Source organism: Chinchilla lanigera, unplaced genomic scaffold, assembly GCF_000276665.1.
Source record: "Chinchilla lanigera isolate Chin_1 unplaced genomic scaffold, ChiLan1.0 scaffold00038, whole genome shotgun sequence".
Taxonomy (NCBI): domain Eukaryota; kingdom Metazoa; phylum Chordata; class Mammalia; order Rodentia; family Chinchillidae; genus Chinchilla; species Chinchilla lanigera.
The window spans coordinates 8,839,531-8,851,287 of NW_004955439.1; the positions used below are offsets into that span (position 1 = coordinate 8,839,531).

Sequence of the window (11,757 nt, forward strand, 5' to 3'; positions counted from 1 at the left end):
AAAAAAAAAAAAAAAAAAAAGTATTAATTACCTATTCCTCTACCCCAAGGAAAATCCATTAGGATGGTGTGGCTTTGAGAAATAAGATGATTATACAGGCTGTTGCATTAGATTGGATTCAGCTCTCTTTTGGGATTTTGGAAAAATTAGAAATACTTGGCAAGTGTGGCTTTACTGTAGTCTATAAAATAGAGGTAAAGTGAAACACATAAGTATTGATACTTCTTATTGACTGACTAGCTCCTTAAAGGATAATAACTATCACAGATTGTACCTTTTTAATGTTAATAACTTAAAAATTGACTTCTACTAGTAGCAATGTATCCCAGAGTACTTTGACATATATACCTTTTAGCAGACATTTAGCATAGTGTCATATACAGAATGCTGGCTATTTGGTTTTCACAAATATTGTTTAAAAAAGTAACACAGAGGGCCGGGGATATAACTCAATGGCATAAGTGCCTGCCTGGCAAGTGCAAGGTCCTGAGTTCGATTCCCAGTACCAAAAAAAAAAAGTAACACAAAATAGTAGTTCTTGGTTCTTTTTTTTTTTTTCTTTTTGGTACCGGGAATCGAACTCAGGACCTTGCACTTGCTAGGCAGGCACTTGTTCTGCTGAGCTATATCCCTGGCTCCAAAATAGTTTTTAACCTAGAATTATTTGATGGGGACCTTTTAAAAATAGAATCCTTTGCCCCATTTTCCGCCAGTAAAACCCAAATGGTTAGGTGTGGGCACCCTTAAATGTTAAGTGCCCCAAGCAATCCTAATGTACAGTCAAATTTGAGAAGCACTGCTAATATGTATTTCAGTTTTGTGCCAGTAATATTTTTGTACTGTCTTCATCCTAGCATCTTTGTCATGCTTTAATTGTTTCTTTTATGATCATTATTTTCCAGTGTGTCTAAAGTGAGCACTACTTGGAAGAAGATTCTAGAAGATGACAAAGGGGCCTCCCACTTGTACAAAAAAGCAATGCAAAGAGTTACTGTAAGTCTTTGTAGGTGGTGTTTTTGTTTTAAGATGCATTGCTGTTACTCTTTATCTTTTGAAATAAGGAAGTAGAAAAAAGTAATCTAGAAACCGTTCTTTAAATTCACAAAGCATTCTAGCCTTTCAGTAGAACTCAGTAAGAAGCCAGCTTCAAAAATAAAGAGCAAAGAATCCCATCTTGGTCGTTTTTGTCCGGTTCTAGTAGAATGTTCAAGGCAATAAGGGAGGAATTAGAATGTCCAAATTGAAATAGAATGTCCAAAATAATAAGAGGGGAATTACTCAGTTCTCAGATAATGAGAGTTGACCATCTAGTGGATGGTAGCTGCCATCCACTTTGTGTGTGTGTGTGTTTTATAGCCTTTGGAAATTTGTTTTATTTGTATAAAATTTGTATAGTATTTTATTTGTACAGTGGTTAAGAAATTGGGCTGTAAAAGAAATTCTTGTTTTGATTAGTTACCAGAAAAACAGTAAATTTGCAACATACTAAATTCTTACTGTAGGCCAGGCATGGTGGCACACGCCTGTAATCTCAACACTCGGGAGGCTGAGGCAGGAGGATGGTTGGGAGTTCGAGACCAGTGTGGGCTATAAAGTGAGCTCAAAGCCAGCCTGACCTGCAGAGCGACACCCTGTCTCAAAAAAAGACAAAAAAAGCAAAAACAAAAACAAATTCTTACTGTAGAACGGAAAATGTATTTTTTTGTCTAAAATACTTGGTAACTGTAGGAATCAAGGTCTATATACATTACTAAAAATTCAGGTCTTAGAGTTGAATAGACTGCTACTTAACCTGAAGTGTAACTTTAAATTAAAAGTAAATTACTTAAAGTGCCCAAGTTCAATTTGTTCATAGTTAAACTGATGATGGAAAATCTAATCTAAATAATTTTAAATCTGCTCTTAAACGTGAGAGGACACTTGAACATGGATACTGCCATCTTCTGGTAGTGGGTAGAATGACCATTTGTTTTGTTGACAGTACTTCAACTTTGTTCACTTACAAATTATGATAAAGAGCCCAGCATGGTAGTGCATGCCTATAACCCCAGCACTCGAGGCTAAGGCAGGAGGATTGCTGGGAGTTCGAGGCCTGCCTGAACTATATAACAAGACATTGTCCTATAAATAAATACCATATAGACTATGTATGTAAAATGATTTCTCAGTCTGGTTCATACTTTCTGTCAACAAATTAGACTTTCTGTGTCTGAATAGTTAACGTGTAGCTGTATGTAAGCATGTACAGGTAAGTTAAACCTTTCTTATATGTGTAGAAACTAAAAGTGACTGGCTTTGTATAAGAAAGTGTCATAATTCCTTTTAAATGTTTTTTAATTAGGAAAAGAGCATTAAGTCTTCACCACATGCTTCAACCAGAGAATACGTTATGATCAGAACTGCATTAGCTTCTGTTCAGAAATCAGTATCCCAGGCTTTGCCCAAAAAAGATGCTCAAGCCAAGGTATCCAAGAAAGATGATCAGAAAGGTTCCACTTACAGTCGACACAGCGAATTCTCTGAGGTAATGTTGCTCAATTACTAAATCAGAAACATCAGCATTTAGTGTTAAAGGGGCTTAAAAAGAGAAATAGGAAACTTTCAAGGTAAAAATATAACTTGGCTGTGGGTAATAACTATTATATTCCATACCAGATTATGACATCTGATACTGGTATTCATTTAACTGTAATTGGAGTAAAATAAGAATTTAAGGGGTCATTAATGGACATCTTCTATCCCTTTCATTTTTCCCAAAAAAAATGACTTGAAAGTTTCTTTAAAATTCCCCGCACTACATTTTGCAATTGCTGCATTTTGTAAGTAAAGGATGAGCTAAGCAGAAAATGTCCAGCTTTTAGTAGTCAAAGCATTCTACAGTATCTTCACATTATTGGCTCGTCTCTACTAAAAGTTCTGCTCACACATGGATAATCTTGTAGATTTAAATTAGAAAACGGTAATCTCATTGTAGAGCCTGTGTTTTGAAGTGAAATGAAAGACTGCTACAGGAAAAAGCGACAACCTACCTTATATTGTCATAGGTGGCTTATAAAAAGAGAAGTAATGGTGAAAGCAAGCCATTCTTAAATGACAGACACCAGGAAGACCTTACAGAAAAGGGTGGCATTTAAGTCAGGGGTTGGATTTGTAAATAGCGTTCGTGGGATAAAAAGCGTGTCTAAGAGTAGCAGTGGCCATTAGCCCCCTTGACAAGTGATGCCATCTCTTGCCTACTGAACGGTAGGCTCCTTGGGCAGAACTGACATAAGCACAGAAGTATCCTTCTTGGTTTTACTAATAAATTGTCCTTTCTAATATTTGTCTATGGGTTCTTTGTTTTCTAGGTTGCTAAGACTTTGAAAAAGAATGAAAGCCTCAAAGCATGCATTCGCTGTAAATCACCAGCAAAATTTGATTGCTATTTACAGCGTGCGACCTGTGAACGAGAAGGTTGCAGATTTGATTATTGTACAAAGTGTCTATGTGATTATCATAGCACTGAAGACTGCTCAAATGGCAAGCTCCTGAAAACCAGTTATAAACTGGGTCCTCTTCCTGGTACTAAAAAAAGCAAAGAGAATCTACGAAGGTTGTGACCTCTGAATAAATCAATTGTAAATTATCATGACGGGTAATTAAAAATGTTAGGTTTTTAGTATAGATAGTAAAAGTAATTGTTTTTTAATGTTCATCACTGTGATACCTGAAATTTTCTTCCCCAAAAAGAGGATAGACGGCCTCTTAAAATATTTTACAACTTGCTGTGAAGAAGCTTAAAATTCTCAATACAAATCAGAAATTTTAAATATTTATACAAAAGAGAAAACCGTTACCAAAGATTTATGCTTTAGAGGGTAAAAGAAAATTGATTCAGTTTCATGGTACAGTCTGTCTAATTTTGTCTAGACAATCTTAAATTTAAATCTGGTTTGCTACCTATTAGCATTATATTTGCTTTATCAAATTAATACCAACTCAGCTATCAACTTCCGGATTCTGTTAATTTAAATGTTTGTCACTTGTTTTTCTTCTGTCACTTGTTTTAAACCTTTTTTTCAATGTGTCTGTTTCCCCAGATGTGTTATTTGTAAAATATTGCTGTCTTTATTTCTGAAGATAATTTTAAAACAGTATTTTATATGTATGTAAATATTTCTATATTTTATGTGTCAAAGTAAGAAAATGTATATACATGTTAAAATAATTTTGCTTGTTATTAATAAAGTCAGTATAAGCTTAATAATGTGTGCCGTTGATTTTTTTATAAGTATCTTAATCCTAGAAATAACTGATTTAGGAAGTTGTAACCAGCTGCATTTGCATGAAGGCACTGAATGGATTTGTGTCTTTGTGGAGAGCTTGTGAGATTCCCTGGCTCTACCTGGGTCCAGAATTGTCTTCTCTCAGTAGCGTGATTCAGCACTTGTATAACTGGGTCTTGAAACTAGCATCTTGATAAAACTGACTATCTAAAAGCATAGTAAATTTTCTTACACAAGTAGGCATGAATCTGCCACCATATGGTAATGTACGTTTTTCCTGCCCCTTCATCTTGATATCACTAATGTTTGATTGTAGATTATTTTGCCTTTGTGAGAACTTAATGAAGTTTTGTCTGGTTGCTTGCACTGAACATTTGGAGATTCATTCAAGTGTGTGTTAGTGTACCATCCCTGTTTTCTTTCTAAGTGGTATGCACTTCTATCAGTTTTTGCGTTTTCTGCATTTTTTTTCGTTTGTTTTTTTTTGTTGTTTTCTGCATTTTGAAACTGCTGAAAGCTATGTAAACCTTGGGGATTGTTACGTCCTCTCTATATTTTTAAATGACTTGTATACTTGCATGTCTTTGTGCTAAAGGAATCTGTACTGCCTGATAGTAAAACAGGCATTCCAGTTGTTTATCTTCCCAGCTCTCCCTTTTTATTTATTTATTTATTTATTTATTTATTTATCTATCTATTTATTTTTCTATCTATCTTTTTGAGGCAGGGTCTCACTATGCAGTTCAGGCTGGCCTTGAGCTCACTTTGTAGCCCAGGCTGGTCTCAAACTTGCAGGGATCCTCCTCCCTCAGCCTCCCAAGTACTGGGATATAGGCACTTTTTTCTATTACTACGTTTGTAGTCTAGAATGTTTACATTCCTTGTGAGAAATTGGAACATGTAAGTGTGATATTTTAATTCCTTTTTTTCATCTCCTTCCCCTTCTTTACCTCCCTCCATCTCTTAATCACCTTCCTTTTTTTGGTACATGTTTGCAATACGTAATGTTTTTTAAATATTTGGTATACTATGACCTTCCTGTCCGCTCACTTTTTTTGGTATTTTTTCCCTTGTGTTTGACACATACTTTTTCCTTTAGATTTTTATTTTTTTTATTTTTATTTTTTTGGTTCCAGGAATTGAACCCACGACCTCACCCTTGCGAGGCAGGTGCTGTGCTACTGAGCTATATCCCTGGCCCGACACATATTTTTTTAAAGTTTATTGGTACATTTTAGGTGTACATAATGATCACATCATAGGGTATTTTTACCTGTACATGATACATCTTGATTCTTTTTTCCCCTCATTTCCCTACCCTCGCTTGAATCCCTCTTCCCCTCATTTTTTCTATAAAAATATAACTATTAAATAATATGCACAAATATCAACTAGTCATTTCAGAACAAGATTTAATGTACTCCAAATCCTTATCTTCTCATTTACAAAAGCTTTGTTTCCATGTTTTCTTTCTTACATTTTCTTGTCCCTTTTCCCCTCCTGCCTTCCTAGTTCCCCTTCCATTTGAACATTTTTTTTCCTATTTCACAATATCTGCTAGACATGTATTTCTTTGAATCAGCATGTAATCCAGTTATCTTTAAATCCATTTTGGCTAGTGGCACACACCTGTAATCCCAGCTTTTGGGAGGCTGAGGCAGGAGGATCATTGCAAGTTTGAGACCAGCCTGGGCTACAAAGTGAGCTCAAGGCCAGTCTGAACTGCATAGCGAGACCCTGTCTCAAAAGAAAACAAAAATAAATCTACTTTGATAGTCTCTTTGCAGAAAGTGATCGTTTTCACTTATGTGGTTACTGACATGGTTAGATTTAAATCTACCATCTTAATAATTGTCTTCAATTTCATTTATCTGGTTTTTGTCCCCATTTTCTGCATTCTGGATTAAATTTTTTTTTTCCTTTTGAGATGGTCTCGCTATGCAGTTCAGGCTGGCCTTGAGCTCACTTTATAGCCCAGGCTGGTCTCAAACTTGGCTACGATCCTCCTGCTGGATTGAATATTTTTATAATTATTTTTATCTAGTTTATTAGCTAATTCAGTGTAATGATTCTAGTTGTTTGGGGGTTTATAAAATATCTCTCAAACTTGTTTTATTGTAGCTTCAAGTAGTATACTCATTTATATAAATAAAGCTCATTATTTTGTCCCTCATTGCTATGTTCCATACATGTATGTATTCACTCACTAGTATGTTTATCAAAGATTTGCATAATAAAAGTTTTCTTACGCATTTATACAGTTGCTATTTCATGTCTGTGTAAAAATATATCTTAACATTTCTCTTGTGCCTGAAGGACTTCCTTCCATTTTCTTTTTTTTTAAGTATAAAAGAACACATATTAACAGACAGAACAATAAAAGCAATACAGAATTTCAGACAAGGTGATAGGAAATTCTTTTTTTGTTTTGTTTTGTTTTTTAGTTTTTTTTCCAGTATCGGGGATTGAACTCACGACCTTGCGCTTGTTGGGCAGGTGCTGTGCCGCTGAACTAAATCCCCAGCCCCCAAGGTGATAGGAAATTAATAATTGTTGTATTACATATTGTTATCTTCACATTGGTTACTCAGTTAAACAAATATAGGCATGTAAGATTGATCAAACAATAAAACATTAATTGTTCCTTTCATTAATGCAATAGAAGTCAGTAGTACAGCTATCTTAGCTATCTTGTGTGTACATATTTTTCTTATAGTATGAATCTCAGTGATCTTTAATTTCTTCAGCATCTGTATGTCTGGAAATGTCTTTCATCATTTTTAATGTTTTTGACAAATATACGAAGTATAATGTTACTTTATATGTATGCATTAGAAAATGATGTACTCAAGCTAGTTAACTTGTCACCTCATTTTTGTTGTGAAAGCATTTAAAATCTTTTCCTAGAAGTTTTCACATTACCACTATAGTACCGACAATGTCATCATCATACTGTACAGTAGATCTCCACAAATTCTTCCTGTCTATATCTCCCCGTTCTTCATCCCTCGTCTCCTCCAGCAGAGTCACACGCATCTCCAGTTCCACATTTCCACAGTTTTGACTTTTTGTGATTCCACATACATGGGAGATCATGCAGTATTTGTTTTTCTGAGCCCGGCTTGTATCAGCATAGTGTCTTCAAGTTCCAAAAAAAAAAGACTGAGTAGTATTTCATTATGCATAAATATGCCATATTTTCTCTACTCATTCATCAATTTACATTGATTCCGTACACTGGCTATTGTAAATAATGCAATATACATGGCCATTAAGACATTTCTTTGTTGGCTTTTTTTTTTTTCTTTTTTTTTTTTTGTTTTGGAGACCATTTTTCTATGTAGTCTAGGCTGGCCTTGAACTCTTCTTAGTCCTGCCTCAGCCTCTGGCGTACTGGGATTATGGGTGTGTGCTACCACACCTGGCTGAGATATCTCTTCAACATACTGATTTTATTTCCCTTCGACACATAGGAAGAAAATAAATTGCTGGATGATGTCATAGTTCTATTTTTAAGTTTTTAAGGAACCTTCATACTGTTTTCCAAAATTATTGCACTGATTTATCACCAACAGCGTGCAGTGACTCCCTTTTCTCTACTGACACTTGGTACCTTTTGTCTTTCTGATAAAAGCCTTTCTAATGAGTATGAGATGATATTTTATGGTTCTAATTTGCATTTCCCATTGAAATGTGATGTTAAGCACCTCTTTGCAAAAATCTTGGACATTTCGTGTCTTGAGAAATGACTATTCAAGTTCTTGCCTTTTTAAATTGGGTCATTTGATTTGAGTTGAATTCCTTATGTATGTTAGATAGTAGCCCCTTATCAGATGTATGTTTAGCAGACATTTTATTATTCCTCAGATGGCTTTTCACTCTGTTGATTATTTCCTTTGTTAAGAAATCTTGAACACAATCATATCTAATTTTGCTTTTATTATCTGTGTTTTGGGATCTTGTCCACAAATTTTTGCTAAGACCAAGGTTAAGAAGCTCTTTCTTATCTTTTCTTCTAGTTGTATTATTTGGGTTTTCAGCTTCTTTTACTAATGTTTTATAGTTTTCAGTGTATGGATCTATCACCTCCTTAGTTAAATTTATTTCTAAAATTTTTATGTTACTGCAAATAGTATTATTTTCTGATTTTTTTCCCAGATAGTTTGTTCTAGATATTTAGAAATGCTAATGATTTTTGTATATTAATTTTGTATCCTGCAATTTCATTAAAAACGGCCAGACAAGGATACTACAAGAAAATAAAATTACAGACCAATGTAAAGAACATTATAATGACCAATGAACACAGATGGAAAAATCCTTAAAATACTAGCAATCTGAATTCAAGAGCACATTGCAAATGTCATTCACCATGATCAAATGGGATTGATCCCTGAGATACAAATCAGTATACCTGATACACATGAATAGAATGAAAAACAATAATCATATAATCTCTTTGCTAGATGCAGAAAAGAACAACAAAAATTCAACATCCTTTTATAATTAAAAACAGTTACAGAAGAAATGTAAGTCAATACAATAAAGACCAGATATAAGAAGCCCACAGCTAACATTCTCAGTTGGTGAAATCCTTACAATCAGCAACAAGAGAAGGATGTTTTTGGCATAGTATTGAAAGTCCTAGCCAGAAAAAAAAAAAAAAAGAATTAGAAAGAAAATGAATAGTAAGAAAGAAAAAAAGCAAAAAAAAAGGGGATATACAAACCAGAAAGGAGGGGCTGGGGATTTAGCTCAGCAGCACAGAGCCTGCCTGGAAAGTGGAAGGTCATGAGTTCAACTCCCAGTACCGGAAACCCTCCCCCCCCAAAAAAAAGCCACAAACAAACAAAAAAAGACCAGAAAGGTAAAAGTTAAATGATCTCTTTGCAGATGAAATGATGTTATATATTGAAAACGCTAAAAAAAAAAAAAAAAAGAAAACTCTAGAGCTTCACCGAAAGCTATTAGAACTAATAAATTAATTCAAAAATTTTAGAGAATAGAGATTTATTATGTCTCAAATGGGTGTTTTACTTTTGAGATATAAAGCAATACCACAAAATCAAGCATTTTTAACTACAAAATGTGAGGGTTTTTAGTAGTAGATTCATAGAATTGTGCAATCATTATCTCTAATTCTGCAATATTTTCATCACCCCACATAGCAAGCCTTAATTCTGTTTTCTGCTACTTTCCTAGTTCCTGACATTCACTAATCTACCTCCTGTGTCTATAGATTTGCCTAGTCAAGACATTCATAAGAATGGAATCATACAATAGGTGGTCTTTTGTATTTATTTTTTTTTCAGAGTGGCCATTTAAATATGGAGATTATCAAAGGTTAATATACTTAATGACAGGCCTATAGGCTACCATATTCAGTGATTAGGTAACCTACACATCCCTTACGGTTTTTCTTACAAATAGCAAACATAAGAGAAAGCCTATTTAAAAAGTCTCTTAGGTGGGGCTGGGGATTTAGCTCAGCGGCAAAGCGCCTGCCTGGCAAGCACAAGGTCGTGAGTTCGGTTCCTGGTACCGGAGAAAAAACAAAAAACAAAACAAAACAAAAAGTCTCTTAGGTATTTTCAACAGTTTCTGAATTATCTGCAGGAAGCTCTGATTCAGTTGTATACAATTTGATATATGTGCCCATCATTAAATCCAGATCATGTTTTATATCAAGATTTACATTAAGCAAAGCCAAATTACTTGACCTTTGGTCTTTCAAAGTGTTCCTCAAGTACGCTTTGAGGCACTTTCGTCCGTTTTCATAGCGTTCATTCTCAACTTTCATCACAGGAAGAATACACAGGACTTTCAGTAAGGCATACACATTAGGAAAAAACTTGATGTCAAGCAAATGGAGGGCTTCATAAATGGTAGATGGAAGCTCTTTGACTTTCCCTCTGTGTTTCCATTTGATTCTCCAACAATGAAGCTCAGCTGAGAGGGTGTTAGGATTGAGTAAGTCGCTTCTGTACGTGTCAGCATGATGTTCCTCTGATGTGTTGAATTTGAGCTGTCCCATGACTGAGGGTACCAAAGATAAGCATTTAAGAGCTTTACGATGCTGTTCTGAGAATATATGTTTAAGTTCCTAAATACTGTGCTCCACTGTTGGGACATTTAAGGTTTCTTTGTAGTAACTCTCAGAGGTTAATTGAGATTCTAGGCTACCTTGCTGAGTCCTGTGAAATTTGCCAGGGAGTTTCCTCTGAATATCAAGTGTGGTTGCCAAATTTGTGGCTTCCTCAAGCCAAAACTCATGATAAACTTCAATATTTTCCATTACTTCCTTGAGTGAGTGCAGTACAGCCATCAAGCTACTGGCTGCAAAAAGATACCAAAGTTTGTCCCTGGAGATTTTTCCCAGAGGCCCTTGTGAAAGATAAGACATTTTTAAGAACAACAATGGTAACAATAAAATCAAAATCTGTCATTGCACTACAGAGTACATATGCTCGGCCAGTTATATAGTTATTTAATCTAATACTTGTGTCATTATTTATACCATCTAAACATAAAACGAGTGCTTGCACGAGGTCCACTAAAACTTCAAAAGCATCGTGTCTGCCTGTCCACGGAGAATGACATATTTCCTTCAGTTCTTTACCCCTTTCTTCACTGTTCTGAAAAAGAACAGAAATTACATTGTCAAGTTCTAAAAGGAGTTGTGGTAATTGATGGAAAAAAGAACAAATTCCTCAGTTGTTCCTAACGCAACTGATACCCTACCACAGCCACTGATTTTGCCAACTGCATGTTTAAGGCACGGGAAGAGCAGAGTGTATAGATAGCTTGGGGATATTTCTCTAAAAGTCTAGAAGCAACATTTTTCTATTTATTTATTTATTTATTTGTTTATTTTGGTACCGGGAATCGAACTCAGGACCTTGCGCTTGCCAGGCAGGCGCTTGTGCCACTGAGCTATATCCCCGGCCCAACAATTTTCATTTTAGAAGAAAATCCTCTGGACACAATATAAGCCTGGCCACGACAATACTCCATATTCAGTCCCCACTGCTCAGTTATTGTAGTGTGAAATTTAACAGCCAAAATTTCTGCATCAGCTTCATAAGGCAAGAAGCCCACACACTCTTCTCTTAGGTGATGAGATTCATCGACAAACCTCACCAAGACAAGTAGCAGTTCTTCCCCTGCTATGTCTACCACATCATCAGCAACGATGGGGAAAAGAAGTGTGAGTCTCTCACTTCCCGGAGGGTCTCTCCCCGAATACAGGGCTCACAGATCTCTAGCATCTGTTGCTGCTGTGTTTTTGAACAAAACAATGTGTTAACAGCTGTGATCTCAAAGCGTTTTCTCAGAACATCTTCACCAGAATTTATGAGGCACTCTAGCAATGCTTGAAAGTTATCAGGCGTAAAGAGGCCTTTCGGAATTTCCTCAGTCTCATGCCCATCCCGAGGTATGTTTTGTTTTCCTATACGAATTAAAATTTCAAGCCTGGCGCGGTGGCTCACGC

General features: G+C 35.5%; 1 protein-coding gene and 1 pseudogene across 2 annotated transcripts in view; one reads left to right on the top strand and one right to left on the bottom strand.

The window, feature by feature from the left end:
• Positions 1-4,123, top strand: part of Fbxo5 (F-box protein 5) — a 12,996-nt gene extending 8,873 nt beyond the window's left edge. For both annotated transcript variants that reach the window (XM_013517411.1, XM_005390570.2), the window contains exons 3-5: positions 903-993; positions 2,342-2,524; positions 3,348-4,123. In XM_013517411.1, the coding sequence (XP_013372865.1) occupies positions 903-993; positions 2,342-2,524; positions 3,348-3,599 (526 nt within the window). In that variant the 3' untranslated portion in view covers positions 3,600-4,123. The remainder of the gene's footprint in view (positions 1-902; positions 994-2,341; positions 2,525-3,347) is intronic.
• Positions 4,124-9,846: 5,723 nt separating this feature from the next.
• Positions 9,847-11,757, bottom strand: part of LOC102022019 — a 2,987-nt pseudogene continuing 1,076 nt past the window's right edge.